This window comes from Prionailurus viverrinus, chromosome D1, assembly GCF_022837055.1.
Source record: "Prionailurus viverrinus isolate Anna chromosome D1, UM_Priviv_1.0, whole genome shotgun sequence".
NCBI classification, from domain to species: domain Eukaryota; kingdom Metazoa; phylum Chordata; class Mammalia; order Carnivora; family Felidae; genus Prionailurus; species Prionailurus viverrinus.
The window spans coordinates 60,217,381-60,237,923 of NC_062570.1; the positions used below are offsets into that span (position 1 = coordinate 60,217,381).

Consider the following 20,543-nt stretch of genomic DNA (forward strand, 5'->3'; position numbering starts at 1 on the left):
AAGGACAGGGTAGGGCACAGAGCAGGTTTTAGTAAAGATCTGCTGACAGCGTACTCGAGAGAGAACAGGAAATGCAGGCTCTGTTGAAGGAGGCCCAGGCGCGGCTCTCTCTTGATTGGGGCACCCATTCTAGGTCGCTAACACCTCCTCCAAGCGACACAGGGAGCTGGGAGAGTGAGAGGCAGAGAGGAACCAGCCACAGGCCCTACCCACAAAAACCTCAAAGGGGAGGGGATTTGAGGAGCAGGTAGGAAAATAGGCTGTAACAATTAAGGGAGGGGATCCGACTTCGCTTGGATGAGGCGGGGAGAGGGGTCAGGAAAGCAGATGGGTCCTTTAGCCGAGACGTAAGGGATGTGCAGGGCAATTTTACGTATAGCGTTTTGTACGTTTCATTTTGTTTTCTGGCATTATTTCCTCTGAAAGCACTCGCAGTCCTTAATGGGCTGCCCCGGGGCGGGTCCTTGCTTCACTCCCCAACCCTCTGCAAAGGGGCAGGGCCTCCCAGGAGCTCCAGTCTTGTGTGCAGCACCCAGATTTGTCCGCCAGGCGCCGCTGCGCACGGGTGACTAAGCGCGCAGGTTCCTAAACTGCAGAGAGGAGAAAGCTGATTGGCTGCGCGGTGCGGCGGGCGGGCGGAGCCTGAAAGCGGGTCCGGGGTGGGGGCTGGGAGCGTGCCCCCGGCCCAACCGTGCCAGGCCGTTGTAGCTTTAGGCAGCCCGGGACTGCGATCATTGTGCCAGGGGCCTCTGTCCAACCCCGCTCTAGAGCTGAGGCGACTGGAGCATCACCGAGGCCCGGAGACCCGGGCAGGGCAGTTACTGTCGCCGTCGCCGCAGGCCTGGGTTACCTGAGCAACTGCGTGTCCGTGGCCCGCCAGCCCAACAGCGGGCGGTTAGAGCGGGAGAGACTCCCGTGAGGGAAGGGGAGGTCGGGACCGGACCATTGGTGCGGGAGGAGTGTCCTGGCAGAGACTAGGGCGGGCCGGGGTCTGGGGAAGCCAACCGCGGGCTGGGGGCACCCGGCAGCAGCTTCCAACAGGTTATTCCGGGATAAGCCCGGCGCTGGGGCGGGCCGGGCTTCGCTGGGGGCCGGGCGGCGCGGGGCGGGCCTGCAGGAGAGCACGCCCCCGCCCGCCCCGGGCCCGCCCCGCGCCGCCCGCCAGCCTGCCGGGGAGCCGCTGTCCCGGGCCTGGCGAGTGCGCGTCCGCCGGCTGAACCTGGGCACCGCCGCTCGCCTGGGCACGGGACTGGGCGGGGGCGCTGACCTCGGCCTAGGAGGCCTGGGATCCCGGAGCCGCCCGCGCCCACGGGGACCTGCGAGTTGCACGCCCTCTCCCAGCCTGTGCTGCTCGCGGCTACTCGGCGGGGCGAGGCCAGGTGCCCCCCTCTTCCCCTTCCTTCCCTCCCTCCCCCACTCCGGTGTCCGCGGGGGATCTCGCCCGTCCGCCCCCCTCCCGCAGAGGTGTAGCCCGCTGCGGAGCTGACAGCGGCCCCGCAGCCACCCTGTCCAAACTCTCCGGAAGCGGCCGGAGCAGACCCGGCGCTCAGGCCGCCGCAGCTCCGGCGGACCCACTGTTGGACCGGAGGCACCCGCCCTCCTCCCGCGCCCAAACTTGGAGCACTTGACCTTTGGCTGTCGGAGGAGGCAGGCCGGCGGGTGGCTGGACAGCTGCGGCGCCTCGAGGGCATCTTGCCTGGGGTTCCAGGACTGTCGGCTATACTTCTGGGCTCCCGGCTTTGCCTCTGGGATCCCGAGGTGTCCACATCAGGCGCATGTTGACTGAGACCTAGAGTCATGGATGTGTGCGCCCGTGTTGCCCTGTGGCTCCTCTGGGGGCTCCTCCTGCATCACGGCCAGAGCCTCAGCCATAGCCACAGCGAGAAGGGTACAGGAACCGGCTCAGGGGCTAGTTCTGAGGAGTCCACTGCAGCAGGTAAGGCCTTGCCACGGGCTGGACTGGGCTGGGGGCGTTGACTCAGAACTGAGGTGCCTGAGTGGGCAGGTGGAACCTTAGGTTTCTACATAGAAGTTGATGGAGGACCCACACATGGCACTGTCTGTTCTCAGTAACCCAAGGAGTTCTTTCTGTTCAGGAGCCACGTCTAATGTTTCTGTCTCTCGTGAACAACTTTCCTCCTCCCTCCCCAGGATGTCTTTTGTCGGTAACCAGAAGAGGCTGGCCTTTGGGGCACCTTGGCCTTTCGGTTTATCAAGCCAGGACCCTTTCTCAGGACTGCTTGTCAGGAAGAATGGTTTGGGCAGATGATAAGTCTATTGCTCTTGGCCAGTTTCAGCACTTGGCAGCACAGGGGAGGTTGAGGCCACTTGGGTTGGGCAGGGAAAGTCAGGGCTGGGCCAGCCCTTTTGCCCTATAGCTTGGTGTTGAGGTGTGTCTTTCTGTTCCAACAAGCGTGGGAAACTTAGTCCCACCCTTCCCTTAGGTAATCTTCTGTCTTTAGCTATCCCATTTGAAATATCCACATAGTTCCTTAGAATCGCACTTACCACGAGGGAGTTAAATGGCTTTTTCTTATCATAGGTATGGTATGATTTCTGGGACCACTTGTTGATGTATTCTGTTTCTTCTGACTGATCAGGGTAGGGATTCTATAACATGTTTGATCTGTTTTTCCTTATGCAAATCATGGAGACTTGTCAGATATCGGGAGCTTTGGTGTTCTGTTGCAGAAGGAAAGAGTACTTTTGTAAAATTCATTTGTTTTACACAAGGCTTAGAAGGAATTCCGTTTTCTTTCCCCATTTCTCGCACTCTGTTATTGTGATCTATCCAAAGTAGTGGGGTGCAGAGTGGGGAGGGTTTATAGCTGAGTTCTTGATGAAGGTAGGCAAGCTTAAATGAGGGACTGCTCAATGGATACCCATTGATACAAGGAGGAAAAGGAAACATAGGTCATGGTGGCTGGGAAGTTTTGTGGATGGATCCAGATGATGGCTTTGGTGATAGATTCTTTGTTGGAAAACTCCCTTTTTTAACTTCTTTGATTCGGGTGAGTGTGATTCCAGATATCTGAAGGGCTGGGTTCCAATTGAGGTCAGGATTGTCCTGTGTCCAAGCATAGCACCTAGGCTGTTATTTTGAAGATAGGTCTTTCTCACATATTAAACCTCTTTCTCCGTATGCTGTCTCCTTGGCCCCTGAAATGTAGCTCAAAGCTTGGTTTTTGCTGGGTTTATGAAGGGAAAGACTAGTAGGCAGATGTAGATCAAACTGGAGCATCTCTGCTGTTTCAGTGACATTCCTGTTTATAACTGATAAAATGGTCCTTTTCTCACCCTAAAATATGAGTGCCTGGCATAAAATGAGTTTTTTGGGGGGGGTGTTTTATATCTTAGACACAGGCTAAAGGGATAAAGTTTTGAGTTTTAGACATTAGCTTGCTATCAAGATTTGTGTGTATGTGCACGTGTGTGATCACACCTGCCTAAAGTAAGAGGCATTCTAGCATCCCTCAGAACCACCCCATGACTTGGGCTTAGGGGGACAGCCCTCTTTATTTACAACATATCTTAAAGGACTGGCTATGCTGATTATATCACTTAGGCCTCTTGTTTGGTTTGGTTCCTCTCAGTTCAGAAATTAGTTTCTGTTAGGGGTGCCTGGGTGGCTCAGTCAGTTGGGTGTCCAACTCTGGATTGCGGCTTGTGTCATGCTTGTGTGGTTCATGAGTTTGAGCTCCGTATTGGGCTCTGCACTGATGGCACAGAACGTGCTTGGGATTCTATCTCTGCCTCTCTCCCGCTCTCTCTCAAAAATTAATGAACAATAGAGGTGCCTGGTAACTCAGTTGGTTAAGTGTTCGACTTTGGCTCAGGTCATGATCTCATTGTTCTTGAGATCGAGACCCATGTTGGGTTTTGTGCTAATGGTATGGAACCTGCCTGGGATATTCTCTCTCTCTCTCTCTCTCTCTCCTTCTCTCTCAAAATAAATAAATAAACTTAAAAATACATAAATAAACATTAAAAAAATAAATTAGTTTCTGTTGTCACAATAATACTGAATACTAAGGAGGGAAGTCTCAGACAGATACCCTAGGTGCTGGGCATGGTTATAGTTTGTGGGAGCCTGGGGACCCCAGCACTATTGTTCTAGGAGTTTATCCCCTTGGGCCTGGCCTGTCTGGGACTTTGACTCAGGGACTCATTTTTTTGCAAAGAGGTGGTTCATAGACAGGACTCTGCTAAAGGATTTGAGGAGAAGCTTTCTATGCAGTCAGGCACTCTCCTAGCTTTTCCAGTCCCCATGTATTCTTAGAACACAGGAATTTTACTTGTCTGTAAGCTTGCCATTTCTCTAATCAGATTCAGCATACCTAGTCCATTTATGTGTTCTCTACAGTTTATTTTTATTTATTTTTTTAGAATTTTTATTTATTTATTTTGAGAGAGAGTGAGAATGAGCGGGGGAGGGTCAGAGAGAAGGGGAGAGAGAGTATCCTAAGCAGGCTCTGTGATGTCAGTGCAGAGCCCGACGTGGGGCTGAATCTTACAAATGTTGAGATCACAACCTGAGTCAAAATCAAGAGTTGGATGCTTAACTGACTGAGCCACCCAGGTGCCCCAAATTCATTTATTTATATATATATATATATATATATATATATTTATATATATATTTATATTTATATTTATATATTTTTAAATTGATTAACTTATTCATTAAATTTTTTTTAATGTGTATTCATTTTTGAGAGATGGAAAGAGAACATGAGTTGGGGATGGGCTGAGAGAGAGGGAGACACAGAATCTGAAGCAGGCTCCAGGCTCTGAGCTGTCAGCATAGAGCCTAATGTGAGGCTTGAACCCATGGACCGTTAGATTGTAACCTGAGCCAAAGTCGGATGCTTAACCGACTGAGCCACCTAGGCACCCCAAGATTTTTTTAATTTTCAAGTAATCTATATACCCAATGTAGGACTTGAACCTAAGAGTCCAAGATCAAGAGTCATATGTCCACTGACTGAGCCAGCCAAGTGTCCCTTGCTCTCTACAGTTTATATTTTACAATTACACAGCTATTTTTCCTGTTAAAGTCTCATAATAGCCTACTAGAATGCATGGCAGGTGGTATTATCCCCTATTTTACAGATGAAGAAACTGGTTCTGTGCAGTCTTTAGACAAGTTTTAGATTTCTTCCATCTTCTTTGGCTCTGCTTTATTGGGGCGCCTGGGTGGCGCAGTCGGTTAAGCGTCCGACTTCAGCCAGGTCACAATCTCGCGGTCTGCGGGTTCGAGCCCTGCGTCAGGCTCTGGGCTGATGGCTCAGAGCCTGGAGCCTGTTTCCGATTCTGTGTCTCCCTCTCTCTCTGCCCCTCCCCCGTTCATGCTCTGTCTCTCTCTGTCCCAAAAATAAATAAACGTTGAAAAAAAAATTAAAAAAAAAAAAAAAGGAGTGCTAGGCAGGGCTGAGAGAATGTTACTTTCTTCCTGGTGAATTATTTAGGCAGGCCCTGGTGACTGTAGCTGAGATCCAGATCTTCTGCAGGGGCCAGAGAATTGGATTTTTTTCTCTTGTTGGATGTATATGTTTATTTGAAAGTCCTATTCCTTCAGTGAAGGCAGGTGCTCTGCTATGAGGCTCTCTCATTGGACAGTAGGGAGGCCATTCTTGTCACCTCTGACTCTTTGATGCCTGCACACCCAGCTATGCTAAAGTCACTTTCTCGGTAAAGATATGTGCATCAGAGTGCTTCCCTGGGGACTGCATTTCTGAAGCTGTCCTGGAACTGATGCTTGGAACTTCCCATACACTCTGGGCTCATTGCTTCCAGAAACTCAAAATGTTTTCTGTAGAATGTTTGTGGGGGGATCCCAGGTGAGTCAGGTTGTGACTGCCAGTGTTGGAGATACTGAGGGTCTCTGATCAGGAACTGTGGTGTGACTCATTATAGCCACAACAGGGCCTTGCAGGACAGGCATCTAGGCAGTTTGTGGACTGCAGGTTGGTTTCTCAATCAATTCCTGATGGTAGTGGGAAGGCAGAACTCTGCCTGCCCACCCGGCTAGTTGCTGCTGCCTCCGAGGCTATAAATGGCCTGGCCATCTTGGTGGCTATGCTAATTTTAGCTGAGGGTAGCTCCCGGAACTGGACTGGGGCCAAGAGCAGGTGGGTGGGACTTGGCTGAGGCTAATATTGGGGCTGAGAGAGGGTCACATTAATCCTGGGGCAGCTAGGACATCATCTGCATCCATACCTTGGCTTTGACAATCACCTCTTAGCTAGGTGAATTTATTCAGCAAACCTCAAACAGTGGCAGGTCGTGTGCTATTTATTCAACAAATATTTAAGTGTCTTCTCTGGACCACACACTATGTTTGGTGGTGGGAATTTAAGGATGAACAAAACAGACATGTTCTCTACCCTCAAGGAGTTTACAGTCAGTCTAGTGGGGAAATAGGAAATAAATCCATAAATAAATATATTGTGTGGTGGGTGCTGCAAGAGAAAGCATAAGCAGAATGCTGTTTGGAGAATAGGAGGAGGACAGAGATCCAGCTGAAGTAGCAACTCAGTGCCTAGTAAGACATTAATAACAGCAGCAATAATAGCAACTAGCCTTTGTGAGTTCTTAGTGTGTGGCAGGCATTATTCCAAACACTTTGTTTCATTTATTTCTTACGTGATCTGCTGTGCTAAGTATTAGCCCTGTTTTATATTTGAGGAAATGGAATCATAGAGAGGTTAAGTAACTTGCCCAAGGTTATACAACGAGTGGGAAGTAGATCCAGTATTTGAATCCAGGCAGCCTGACTCTTCTCCCTGCCTTCACCTCAGCCCTTAGGTTACACACTCTCTCACAACTTGTGATAAATGCTGTGATAGAGGTATTGTATATACACACAAAAGAGTGTGGGAAGCCCAGAGGAGCAAGTGACTAACAGTGCCTGGGAGAGCTGGGGGAGGCATTTCGGTTTCCCCCATAATTTTTTCTCAGATCTTGGGAGATAAAAAGTGGTTGCCTAATTCAGAAGTTAAGAGGTGGAAACATCAGTTAGTTCAACCCACTTATTTTTACAAACGAGGAAACTGCCATCCAGAGAAGCATCAAACCAAAGTTTCACAGTGGGTTACTGGTGGAACTAGATGAAGACAATCGAGTCAAGGACCCTGACTTAATTGGTTATTCAATCCGCAAGCCCATACCGAGTGCTTACTGCTTGCTTTGCACTATAAAAGAGACAGGGCTACCAAAGAAGTCTAAGTCTGGGGGGTAGGGGTGGGAATATTTATTTAGAGAATATTAAATGTAGCATAAAGCACAGGCTTAATGAAGCAAAAATCCAGGCAGTGTAGACACTGTAGGCTAAGGATTAAGAGAGCTGTGTGTGGGTTGGGCTAGGCTGAAGTGGCTGGGGAGGGCTTCCTGGAAGGAAGAGTTGGGTAGAGGCAGAAGGGAACGAGGAGGGAGTAGTGGTCTTGACTTGGGGAAGGCTGGAGGAAAGGGGGCATTGTAGATGTCTGGGTCACCAGGGTGAGCACATGGAGTCTCACTGTTTGGCGGCTGGCTGAACAATAACTGGGCAGAGTTGCTTCATACTTGGCCAGTTACCTCGCATGAGGGCCTGTAGACAGAAGATTGCTCTCAGATGTAATCTAGCGGCAGAGCTAAGAACTACCATAATTTTGAAATAATGATGAGTGTAAATAATATTTTGAGATGCCTACAACAGTGTAATGTAATGTGAAAGTGTCTATCATTTCTTTTGGTGACAAAATCATAGGTCCTGTTGGTAATACTGTGGTTGGTTGCCCATAATATATAATAGAAGGAAATATTAACTTTCAGTAAAAGAATATTGGAAATAAAGATGTAATTTCCTTCTCATCCAAATTCACAGTCCCCTCTGAATTCTGTCCATGGTCTCCTTAGGAATGTGGGGCCTTCATGTTAAGAACGCCTGTTCTCTGGCAAGGAAGGGACAAGGTCTTGTTGAGGGGAATGGTTTCCTAGGGCTCCACAGGACTTGGGTTTTGAGCACAAAGAGGCCCCTCATTTCCTGCTGAGTAACTTGGAGATACGTTGCTTAATGACTTCACGGGCATGCTGTGGTACGTTTCCCTTTATGGGAAATGATACTCCAGGAAACCCAGCAGCTCTGGCTGTTAGACTTCTAGGGAGAGAGAAAGACACCAAACTGGGCTTCCAACAGAACTTTCCCTTTCTTTCTTTCTTTCTTTCTTTCTCTCTCTCTCTCTTTCTCTCTCTCTCTCTGGTTACTGCTGATAAAAAATACGAAATATTTTGGGGCACCTGGGTGACTCAGTTGGTTGAATATCCAACTTCAGCTGAGGTCAGGATCTCGTGGTTTGTGGGTTCAAGACCTGTGTTGGGCTCTGTGCTGACAGCTTGAAGCCTGGAGCCTGTATCCCCTCCCTCTCCTTGCCCCTCCCCTGCTTGCGCTTTGTCTGTCTCTCTCTCAAAAATAAATAAACATTAAAAAAGATGAAATATTTAAGATATATAACAAACTATAAAGAATAATACATTACATACCATGTGCCCAGGACACAGTTTAAGAAATAAAGTAATAACAATACAGAACTTTCTTTATTACCCCCAGGACACTTTGTATAAATTTCTAATGTAGCACATAACACATTGTATATGTTTGCTCTCTCCCAAGTGTAAGCTCTGTGGAAGAAGGGAGGAGGGGTTGTCCTTTATTCATCTCTGTTTTTATTGTGCCTAGCCCTAAAACCTATTTTAAAGTTTGTTGGAAAAAGTGGAATCTGGGCCTGTTTGAATGGCTCCTAATTTCTCTCTTCCTTTCAAACCATCACATTCTTGGCTTTTCCTCAATCTTTGGGGGTGCTGCTCATCCAGGATACTTGATATTTTCATCCATGCTCAGAACTGTTCATTCCTTTATAATCTATTTTATTTTATCCTCAACTTTGGAAGTTGGTAGGACTGTTTTTATTATTATGCCCTTTTTAAAGGTGACAAATTTACAGCTGAGAAACTTGTGTTCTTGGTCCTATATAGTTCTGACAGGATCAGAAGTATAACTCTGGGGATCTGTGTTCTAAGCCTTTACTGTTTTCTTTCTTTCTTTCTTTCTTTCTTTCTTTCTTTCTTTCTTTCTTTCTTTCATCAGATCATAATACCTGTTGATGTGTTCCTCACTGATCTGACACTCAGAGCCCTTTTAGCCTAAGTGGTCTGGTGATAGCTGTATCAACATGGGTGTTTGAATAGTCTAGTCATATATCAGAAAGTACTGCTGTGGAGGCTGGTGGAGTCTACAATCTTAAGAACCATGCTATGCTGTTGGAGTCCTCTGTGTATGTGCTTGCCTTCCTCAGTATACCATAAGCTCCTCGGGGCTTAGGACAGCAAGTTCCTAGCATGTTGCTTGGCATGTAGTATACTTTGTATTTTATAAAGTTTGTAGAACTAAACTGAAGGGGATTTGTTTTCTGATTCTGATTCTCCTGTAGTTCACTAAGCTGGTTAGAAGTTGAAAAAATTTTCTTTGGAAAGGGTTAGCTAACATTGAAGAAATAAGCTTCACTTACTTAGAAAGTTCACTGTTTTAGAATTTCTCACTCTTTGTCTCTGTTAGGAAAAATCATCTAGATCAGTTTGGGTCCAGTAATAGCCTCATTTCACCTGGAAGAACTTTGTGTAGGATTTTAAAGGCACCAGACTCTTATCATTGCAGTCCTTAACAAGAGAGTGCAGTTAAGAGTAGCTGGGAAACTGTCTAACTCCACAAGGACCCATGTGGAGTGGGGAGGAGAGGGTTGGCAAGTGAGTGGGTGGGGCTGGATAGAAGCCTAGATGTAGAGTGAGAGGAGTGTCTCAGCTTTGCAGAAGGGTCTGAGTTGGCCACAGCCATCAGACATAAATATCTGGATTTAGGGGGACTTTAGAATTCCAGCTCCTTTCCTTGCTAGCTGTGGATCTAGTGGAGGGCAGGTCATCTCATCTCTTTCAGCCTTAGTTTTTTCATTTGTAGAAAGAGAATAAATAACCTTAGTGAACAGATTTCTAGTGAGGATCAAGTGAGATGACTTCTATAGTGAAAAGGCTTCATAAACTCTAAAGTACTACGTAAGTAGGGATAGATGGGGACTGAAAAGCCTCAGTCAGAATCCAGGTATCTACTCATGGTGTCGCCTCCCTAAGGGTAGTCGCTACCCTGAACCTGCTGGAGATCCATTGTTTACCCTGAGGTGTACCCATCAAATGTGTATAGGCTCAGGGTGTGGCCAAACTAGTCTTTTATTCAGGGTTTATTCTAGGCTGAGGGAAACTGTTGATAGAATCTGGATGCTGGTATTTGACTTTATTTCCGGCCCATACCCCCTTCCTTTTATTGGGTGTAACCACTTCCCCAGCCCCACCTGCAGACTTGAAATGGCTGACCAGATGGGTCTGGTCCCCACCTGTAATGGTGCATAACAAATTATCCCCAAACTTAGAGGCTTAAAATAGTAAACATTTATTATCTCATGGTTTCTGTGGGTTCAGAATGTGGGTGTCACTTAGCTGGGTGCCTCTGGCTTAAGGTCTCTCATGAGGTTGCATCAAATTGTTGGGCTGCGGCTGACGGTTCATTTGGGGGGAGAGCATTTGCAAGTTAATTTACGTGTTTGCAGACCTTGGTCCCTTGCTACAGGGACCTTTCCATTGAGCTGCTTCATGACGTGGCAGTTGGTTTCCCCCAGGACAAGTGATCCAAGAGGGAGTGCCAAAGATGGAAATGACAGTTTTTTTACTGCCTAATCTTGCAGTTGATGTTTCATGGCTTCTGCCATATTCTATTTGTTAGAAGCAAGTCAGTAAGTCTAGTCCATACTCAAGGTGAAGGGCCTGCACAAGGGCATGAATACCAGAAGGATGGGATCACTGGGGCCATCTTAGAGGATGCCTGTGGTATCACCCTAGGGCCATCATCTTGGGAACAATGGCTTCTGGGTGCTATGCCCTCTTAGCTTTTCTTTGACTTCCTTTGCTTGTCTCCTAGAGTTTTGTGGAGTCTCTCTGTACTTCCTTTGATATTATGTCTTCTTGGTTCACGCATAACTTCTTTGCTTTGACATGTAGAGTTGGCATGGTCCCTTCCTCTATATTCCTCCTATGTCTTAGGCCCAATACTAAAGTAGCTTTTTATCCTAGGTTCTAGCCCTGCCTCCCACCTCCTTGTTTGATATCTTCAGTTCTGAAGCCCATTTTACATCTACTGACCTTGGAGCCTTTACTGCCCCAGCTTGGCCTCAGAGAGCTAGACTTACACGTGGCATTGAATTGGGACTTATACAATGACAGATGGAAAACTCACTCTGACCTTTTAGGACATTGGTGTTAGGTGCCAGGACTTAACATCCTACTGTGTCAAAGCTGAAGGGCTTTTAACGACTATCTCTCCCCAACTCCTCATTTTACATATGAGAGGAATAAACTTTCCAAAGGTCGTAGCCAAGGCTAGAATCTAATTATGTCTGATTCTCCTTCACGTGCTGTTTCTACTCTGTTGTGGAGTCTTTCTACCCTAGTGCAGCCGGTTTGGATTGTTAGAGGTCTGAGACCTACACAGAGGAAAACCAGAAAATGGTTCACAATATTGTATTTTGTTTACAGAAATTGGGCTGGGCAGAATTGGGAGTATTCAAAAGTCAATGTCAAGCACTGCTTCTGAGGAGTTTCCCCGTACAGCTAGAGAGCTTTCACATAAGGCAAGGAAAGGAGCCAGTAATACCTGTAGCATTTGGTGACTAATATCTGCATTCTGTACCACTCCCTTGGCATCTCAGTTCAGAGCAAGAGAAATCTCTGTCTCTTGAGATGTACAGAGCAGGCTCCCTGAAGGGGGAGCATCAGAGAGCTTTAGTGCATGTCTCACCATTGTTTGGCCCAGCTACTTTCATAATGTATGGACTTGGGGCTTCCACAGCCAGGGTAAATGTATCTAAAACTTTGTGTGGTTACTTGTGGCCACCTGGAAAGTGCCAGGGGCACTCTTTGGGCACTGAGAATTTGACAAAATCTTGCCTCTGTTGGCGCAGCTTGCTGGGGCAAGCAGACTTGTGCAGAGATGGCTATGGCCCTGTAATGTTTGTCAGAGTGGAGCAGATTTATTTCATGAGAGGCTGCGCAAAGAAAAATCTCAAACTAGCCATCAGCGTTGTACTTTTGTTTTCTGCTGGGGAGCTTGGAATAGAGATGGTGTAGGCTTTGAAGACCCTCTGTGGGTGGTGGTCTCCTTCCTGACCTAGGGTTCTGGTCCCAGGACATTTTGCCTACTTCGTCTTCCTCTGTTCCTCTCTCTGTCTCTTGGCCCAGCCACACTTTTTCCTTTATCCTGGTCTGCAGGACACACCTTCTACTGCCTCTCTTTCACTTTCCCTTCTGCCCTTGTACTCTCTTCTCAGACTGCCCCTCCCTCTCCTCCTTTCTTCCTACCTAGCCTCTCAGTCCTCTGTGAAGTGTTCCCTGACGTTAGTGCTAGCCATGAGTTCCTTCTCATCTCTGATCAAGCTGGTAGCACTTGCTATCTGCAGTACTCTGTGCACTTCACACCCTGCTCATGCCTCTTAAAGCAAGAGATAGCCTGATGTAGAAGCAAGAGCACTGGGCTCTGGCTTAAGCCCTTACTGGCTGTGTGACCCAAACTACTTGAGAAATGAGGTTAAAAGAGAGTTAATTTATACGAAAGGGTTGTATAGATTTTAAAGCCATTTTTGTTTTGTTTTTGATTTTTTTGTTTTGTTTTTTTTTGCATATTTTCCTCTCTCTTGAGGACAAGAGCCATGTCTGTTTTGTTGACCGTAGTACCTATCCTTAGTATCTATCACCGTGCTGGTCAGAGAGTACGTGTCCAATAGATATTTGTTGAATAAATGAATGGATAACAATGAGTTGATCCTTGGGTTGAGTAGGCACGAAGGGAGAGTTCTGAGTAAACTAACATCAGTTTCTGTGAAAAGTTTAGACAAGAGTGCTCTGGGATGAGGGCTAGAATTCACATGGTGGGTTTTCTGAGGAGTTCTGTGAGTGTTATTTCTTTGCAGACTAGTACTTTATCCCTACTTATTGAGCACCTACTGAAGCTGTGCTCAATGACAGCTATTAGTTACTCTGGGAGATGGTTTGGCCCTTGACTGTGGATAGCAGTTTTTATTTGCCACGTCAGTGGCTACCCTGAGCAGCTGGCTGTAGGGGGAGTGCATATGGGCTGCGCTCAGACAGGGCCAACAAGAGACCTGTGGACAAGGCTTCCTTGGGTCCTGCTGTCCCTGTCTTTTGGTTCCACGTAGGTTTACCCCAGTTCAAACTTGAGGCAGCCACATGAACAGAATAACTTTAATTGCTTTTCTTAGCCTGCTTGTGGAATTGAGGAGGGAGACTTCTTTCCTGCTGGGCTTGTTGCATAGCAGGGAGGTAGGATAGTCTGGTGAAGATGACTGGCTTTTTATTTTTTTATTTTATTTTATTTTTTTAACAAATTATTATTTTTTTAAAATTATTATTCTTTTTTTTAACGTTTATTTATTTTTGAGACAGAGAGAGACAGAGCATGAACGGGGGAGGGTCAGAGAGAGGGAGACACAGAATCTGAAACAGGCTCCAGGCTCTGAGCTGTCAGCACAGAGCCCGACGCGGGGCTCGAACTCACGGACCGCGAGATCATGACCTGAGCTGAAGTCGGCCGCTTAACCGACTGAGCCACCCAGGCGCCCCGATGACTGGCTTTTTAAATGTTATCTCTGATTCTGGAGCTCCCTGGGCCTCCGAGAACTCCAGCCTGAGCAGACATCACACCGGCTTTCCTTCAGGGCATTTGGGAAGGGCCTCTAGGTATACTTGGTGGAGGAAGCAGAGGTGTAAAAGAGACAGCTGTGCTGCCAGCATGACCCAGTGGGGACACATCTGTCCCTTGCCTCTGTTAGCCACATACACTGAGCTCCTGGCTGTCTTGTGTGGAGTTCTGGCCTAGGTGATGATCAGAAATCTCACGGGCAAGGAGGCAGGCAAGCTTCCAAATCTCATATGCTTCTGATTCTCTCTCTCCAGGGTGATTTGGTAGCTCTGCTCCTGCTCGGCCTCTCTGGGTTATCTCAGACCTCTCAGGAAGCTCTCAGAACTCTCATCACTACAGTGTGTGTTAAAACAAATGTGTCCATGTTTGCCAAGTTCCCAGAGCCAGCATCTAAAATGTAGTGGCCAGGGTGACGGGTGCCCTTCAGGTAGAATACATACACAGGTTAGAATGCAGTCCGTGTGTGTGTGTGTGTGTGTGTGTGTGTGTGTGTGTGTGTGCGCGCGCGCACACGCGCACATGGGTGTTGGCTGGGTAGCCAAGCTTGTGGAGGTTTGTTTCAAGTAACTTTTGTTGACAAGGGCAAAGTTCACTGGAACTCATACTTCATATTGCGGAAGAGATAAATATGTAATTAAGACAACTCAAATAACTTCAATGATAAGAATGATGATGATAGCTACTATTCATTGAGCACCTGTTGTGTTCTGGGCTCTGGGCTAAGTGTTTTACATCTGCACAATACTTAAAGGTGAATATTTTTCTCATTTTGTAGATAGGGAGACTGTAGCTCTGAGAATTTAAGTGATTTTCCCAAGGTTATTAAGCCAGGATTTGAATTTAGGTTTATCTGACCCAAAGGCCAATGATGTTTCTATTTTAGTTTAATAACTTGTGGGGAGGGGAAGAAACTGCTATATGAATTGAGATAGGTGCATTTGGACTTACAAATGTATAGTTTCCCAGATGGTTAGTGGCATAAGTTTGTTCTGTCATCTAAGTGCCCTGGAAGAAACGGGATTAGCAATTTGGAGGTGAGGAAGGGAATGAGAGGGTGTATTTCACTTATAAATCCTGAATGGGAATATCACCCTGGTGAAGTATACTGCTACCGAGTGGTGTGTATTCAGTCTGTATCTTCCCAAACTAGCATTATGGTTGAGATCTTCTGGATATAAGCTTTGGGACAAAGTCTGTATCTTTGTAGTCTTCTTTACTTCTTCAGGCAACATTTAACATGTATGTCATATGGTATATGACAGTTCCTGCCAGTAGAAGTACTGTGTATAATAGGGAAGTTAAGATATGCATTGATACTTTTCCTTATTATAATAAGAGCTCCTATTTATTGAGTACCTACTCTGTACTAGGACTGGGCTATATACTTTCAAGTACGGGATCTTGTTTAATCCTCACAATGGGTCTCCCATTTTATAGTTTATCGTGCAAGGTAATCCAGGTTCAGTACCCTGTGAATGATACTGATGGTCCTTTTGGAAAGTGAGATAAAGGAAGCTTTGTGGAGGTGGGAGCAGCTTAGTGGCTCTTTGGGTACTTTAGGCAGAAATATAAGGTAGGTTGAGGCAAGCATTCCATGTGTAAAGGCATGGAGTGGAAAAAAGTAGTTTTTTTTTTTTTTAAGGGGGGGTGCAGGTGAGTGAGGGAGAGACAATCCCAGGAGGGGCAGAGAGAGAGAGAGAGGAGTGGGGTTCACCTGAAGTGGGGCTCGGTGGGACTCAGACTCATAAACCATGAGATCATGACCTGAGCCGAAGTCAGATGCTTAACGACTGAGCCACCCAGGTGCTCCAGAAAAAAGTAGTCTTTAGGGGACATTAGTTAGTCCAGATTGGCTGGAGAGTAGCATCTATGAAGGAGAGTACTATAAAATTAGGCATAAAAGATTGAGGAAAGATGAGGGAAGGCCTCAATGCCAGGCTAAAAAATTTAGACTTCACTTTGTAGTCAATAAGTTGTTCTTGCAGGTTTTGACCAAGGGAGGACATGACCTGAGCTTTGCTTCAGGAAGATTAATCTCACAGTGTGTACACAAGGTACTGATAGGGGTGAGGTTGGACGCAGGGAGCCCAGATAGAGGAGACTTTGCAATTGTTCACGAGAAGGGATTAGGGTCTGCATTGTGGATGTAGAATCAATAGGACTTACAGTTTAGAGGGAGGGAGGGAAGGAAAGAGAAAAGTCAGAGGTATGTCCATGTTTTGAGTGTGGGTAATGAGGAGCCTGGTGGTGCCATTATCATAAAATATATGGCAGTCAGAAGGAGGGTCAGTGCTAGGGGGTGATGGATGATGGGGGTAGTTGACTCTATTTCAAGTGCTGGGCAAGGCGCTACGCTTCACAGTACTCCAGGAACCAAAGACTTCTTTTCTCTACACACTTGTTTCAGATCTGTCCATTTTATAGATGAACTCTCTGGTGCCTAAAGAAATAAAATGATTTGCCTAAGGTTACACAGTGACTCCTTGGTGGATTCCGAGTCTGAGAACCTAAGTTTCTTGTTTTTTAGCTATTAAGCATCCCAACAAAGCTGGGCTTTCACTGTAGGAAAAGTAGAGAGTCTTGGAGATAGAAAAATCTGGGTTCAACTCCAGGCTTTGCCATTTTCTGCTTATAAAATCTTGAAAAGTTTCCCTTTTCTCTCTGAGCCTTAGTTTCCAAATTTGCAAAAAAAAAAAAAAAAAAAAAAAAAAAAAGGAATATTAATCTCTACCTTATGGAGGCTACGGAAGATAAGATACTTAGTAAAACTCTTAAGTGCTGTGTGAGGGTACTATTCCAGGATAATGGCTGGGGTGGAGCCCATGTATATATTGAGTATTTTGGCCAAATAAGAGCAGACTTAAACTCACAGTTTTTCATGGAAGGTCTTCTTTCACTTTAGGATGTCCTAGGCTGCCCACTTGTATTTGGGGCTTTCTGGTCTGGGAACGTGCCAAGTTTTCCATAGTCCTGTATCTCCACTTTTCTAGTGGGAAATAAATTTATTACTGAAAGAACACTGAGTGATCACATCCTATCAGCTGTTCTTGGCCTGAGAGAAGATGAATACGACCCACTTTGCCCCAGGGTCTTCTGCCAACCTTCTGCTTCTGCTGGCTTAAGATGTTGGGGCAGAGTGATAGCTGAATTTTAGGCTGTGCTTTGGGAGAGACTCCTGCTAGACCAGGGTAAGCCCTGGGAACAGAGGTACTAGGGTGTAGCTACTGCTCAAAGCTAGTGCTTGGAGTCCTCTTGTGGTCATCTCTTTGGTTTAGTTTATATGTTCCCGAGTCCTCTTGAGAAGGGGGAGTAAGCTGCTTGTGTACTGTCAGGTAGCAGGTCTGTGGTTATGAAGCTCTCTGTCATGGAAGCGGGCCTGAAACTGGCCATCTTGTCTGATGTCTCTCCCTCTGAGAGAGTAGAGGGAGAACTTGAGATTTTCTGATTAATAAAATGGCTGCTTCTTGTTTTGTAGCTTTGTCTTAAAAAAAAATTTTTTTTTAATGTTTATTTAGTTTTGAGAGAGAGAGAGAGAGACAGACAGAGCATGAGCAGGGGAGGGGCAGAGAGAGAGAGGGAGACAGAGAATCCAAAGCAGGCTCCAGGCTCTGAGCTGTTAGCACAGAGCCCGATGTGGGGCTCGAACTCACGAACTGGGAGATCATGCCCTGAGCTGAAGTCAGCCACTTAACCAACTGAGCCACTCGGGTGCCCCTTTGTAGCTTTGTTTTAAAGTATTTTCTTTTCACTTATTTCCCTTGAACCTTTATTTCTTTTTCTTCCCTCTTCCTAGCTTGGTTCTCTTGAGTCTCCACAGTTTTCTTTATGGAATATGTACTTTAATAAAAAAGAACACCAGGGGCACCCAGGTGGCTCTGTTGGTTGAACATCTGACTCTTAATTTTGGCTCAGGTCATGATTTCACAGTTTGTGGGCTCAAGCCCCACGTCATGCTCAGCACTGTCAGCTTGGGATTCTCTCTCTCTGCCCCCCCTCCCAAATAAATAAATACAACTTAAAAAAAAAAAAAGAACACTAGACTAGGAATTAAGTAGTCATAATTAACATGGGTTGTGATACTCTTGACCATTCTAGGCCTCTGTTTCCCCATCCAGGTATTTTGGGGTTAATAGACCCTATCTCACAAGGTTGATGTGTACAGATCTTATGAAATAATGTGACAAGTCTTACACAAATGTGAGCAATTTATCATTAGTTTTCCTTTGAATTGTCTGGTCATCTGTATAATTCCCGTCTCCTTACTACCCTATGTCCCCTAGGTTCTCACTTTTCCTTATGACCTTGCTTTTTTTTTTTAAATTTTTTTTTTTTCCAACGTTTATTTATTTTATTTTTGGGACAGAGAGAGACAGCATGAATGGGGGAGGGGCAGAGAGAGAGGGAGACACAGAATCGGAAACAGTCTCCAGGCTCTGAGCCATCAGCCCAGAGCCTGACGCGGGGCTCGAACTCACGGACCGGGAGATCGTGACCTGGCTGAAGTCGGACGCTTAACTGACTGCGCCACCCAGGCACCCGATGACCTTGCTTTTTCACTCTCAGTGACAACAGGAAAACTTGCAAGGGAGAAGAGCCAGAGCCTTTGGGAAACGTAAAGTTTGTTGTTTTTCAAGTGTAACATCTTGTCATTAACTTGAACTTTACCCCTTCGTGCCTCAGTTTTTGTATTTGCCTCCTGGTTTACCATGTAGCTCAATTCTTTGGAGTCTTGAGGTCATTTCTATTTTGGAGAATCTCCTTTAAAATACAAGCATGACTGGGGTGAGGTTACCCCAGAACTGAGAATCAAAACTAGCCTTTGCTAGCTTTTTGGGTGTGGATCAGCTAGGGTATAGCTACTGGGAGAATGAGTCACAGTAGGACACTGGGGTGGAGGATTGGAGCCTGGCAAGAAGGCAAGGCTTAGTTTACTGATGCTGGAAGGGTGTCAGGGCCTCAGGGCATACTTGATACTGCCTCTCTCACAACCCACACCCAACTGCTCTTCCTGAGCTGAGTGAGTGCCTATACACTCAGCCAGGAGTTAGAGCTTGGTGAGGCCCGATTCCCCCAAGAATTCAGGGCTGGAAATTAGGGCACTTGAGCAGATCTAATTGGCTGAACCGGGTGAAGGGCAGAGGCTTTCCCTGGGGGCTCCTTTTAATCTCCTGTGGTTATAGACTTTTAAGGTTGGACTAATTAAAATGTTGGCAGCTGGACTCAATCCTTTCCTTGCACTAGTACCAGAAGTTGGCACAGGGCTGTCTTTGCGGGGAGCTGAGGAGTGGGTTTCCATTTCCTCATCTAACTAGATGCACAACCATGTGGTGTTTGTCCAGAATGGGTTGCCACATGTCTTGTGGTGGAGAGAGATATAGGCTGAGACCTGGATCCGGGTATGCTTGGATTTGTTACTCTCTTGACTCCTGAGATGTCCTTTCAGGTTGACTCTCTGTTCTGTTAACCCCCAAAAGGCTTTGCTCTGTTAGCTGGAAAGTAATTTTCATTGTCTTGGGGCATCCCTCCCTGATGTGTGTTCCTGTTCTAACCAGAAAAAGGGAGAAAGAAAGGATAGTTATTAATTCCCACCATGCACCAGGTTGGAGCTAGTGTTTTACACAGCTGTCTTTTGAAATGTACATCATGTCCATTTTACAGATGAAGAGATACTCATGAAAGGAAAATAATTTGCCTGATTGTTATTATAGCCTGTAAGCACCTGCACCAGAATTCAAATCCAGGTCTCTCCCAAAGCCACTGGTTACCTTCCTAAAGAGGCACATATGATTTTATTACACTCCTATGCTTCCACGCTGAGCTGATTTCCTACCTCCAGAAAGACTTCTTCAGTTTCTGTAGTCACAATTATTTTCTTGGCCTGCATTTCCAGAGCCTTCTGCCCCTCTCTCTAATCTGGCTAATATTCATGAGGCATGGATACAGACACACACACACACACACACACACACACACACACACCCCTACCCATTTGACTACTACCACTTCTGCAAGGGGTAGCACTCAGGATGTGTTTGTTAGAGAACTGAATGAAGTTATAGTGTTAGAATTTTAGGCATTATGACAAACTGGTAAAGGGAAAGGTTTTGGGCAGTCTTGGCTAGATCTCTGAAACAGGCCAAGCCTGAGTCTGAGTCTTCTTGATTTGCTCAGAGTGTGCTATGTTCTACCAGATGCAGCAGAGCCTTCTACGTAGGATGTCTTTTGGGTTCCCGGAGTGCAGGCATCTGTTCCCTTCGGTAATTTTCTTTGGCATCTGGCTTTAGAGTTTGTTTCTTTCTTGTAGTTTCCTCGCAATGAATAAAGTTAGAACAACGCTACCTGGAGTAAGCAGAATGACAAAGCCCTCAGCCTGGCCTTAGTTGCTGGAATATACCTGTTGGCTGTGAGAGGGGTGGGAGTAGGGGATGGAGGTATGGGGTTGGGTTATTTTTGCAAAGAACATACTCAGTTATTAACCTGCATTTGAGGCTTCTGCTTTCTGCAACCTTTACCTAATGGTATGTGTCACTTCAGAGGCTAAAGTCTTTCCTGAAACAGACAAGCCTGTAAAAGCATTTTCATAAGTTGAATTATGTCTCTAATTTGAAAAAATTATAAAAGTATTTTCAGGGCTTTTTCTATACATAAAGCATATATGCTTAGTGTTTCATACCAAAGGCCCTTTGGGGGATAAATCGCAAATTAGAACATAACAAAATACAGTTAAAACACCTTTAATGGGAAAAGTAAC

General features: G+C 46.1%; 1 protein-coding gene across 2 annotated transcripts in view; it reads left to right on the forward strand.

The window, feature by feature from the left end:
• The first annotated feature begins 1,151 nt into the window (after window positions 1-1,151).
• STIM1 (stromal interaction molecule 1) overlaps window positions 1,152-20,543 on the forward strand; it is a 185,341-nt gene continuing 165,949 nt past the window's right edge. For both annotated transcript variants that reach the window (XM_047877643.1, XM_047877644.1), the window contains exon 1: window positions 1,152-1,936. In XM_047877643.1, the coding sequence (XP_047733599.1) occupies window positions 1,798-1,936 (139 nt within the window). In that variant the 5' untranslated portion in view covers window positions 1,152-1,797. The remainder of the gene's footprint in view (window positions 1,937-20,543) is intronic.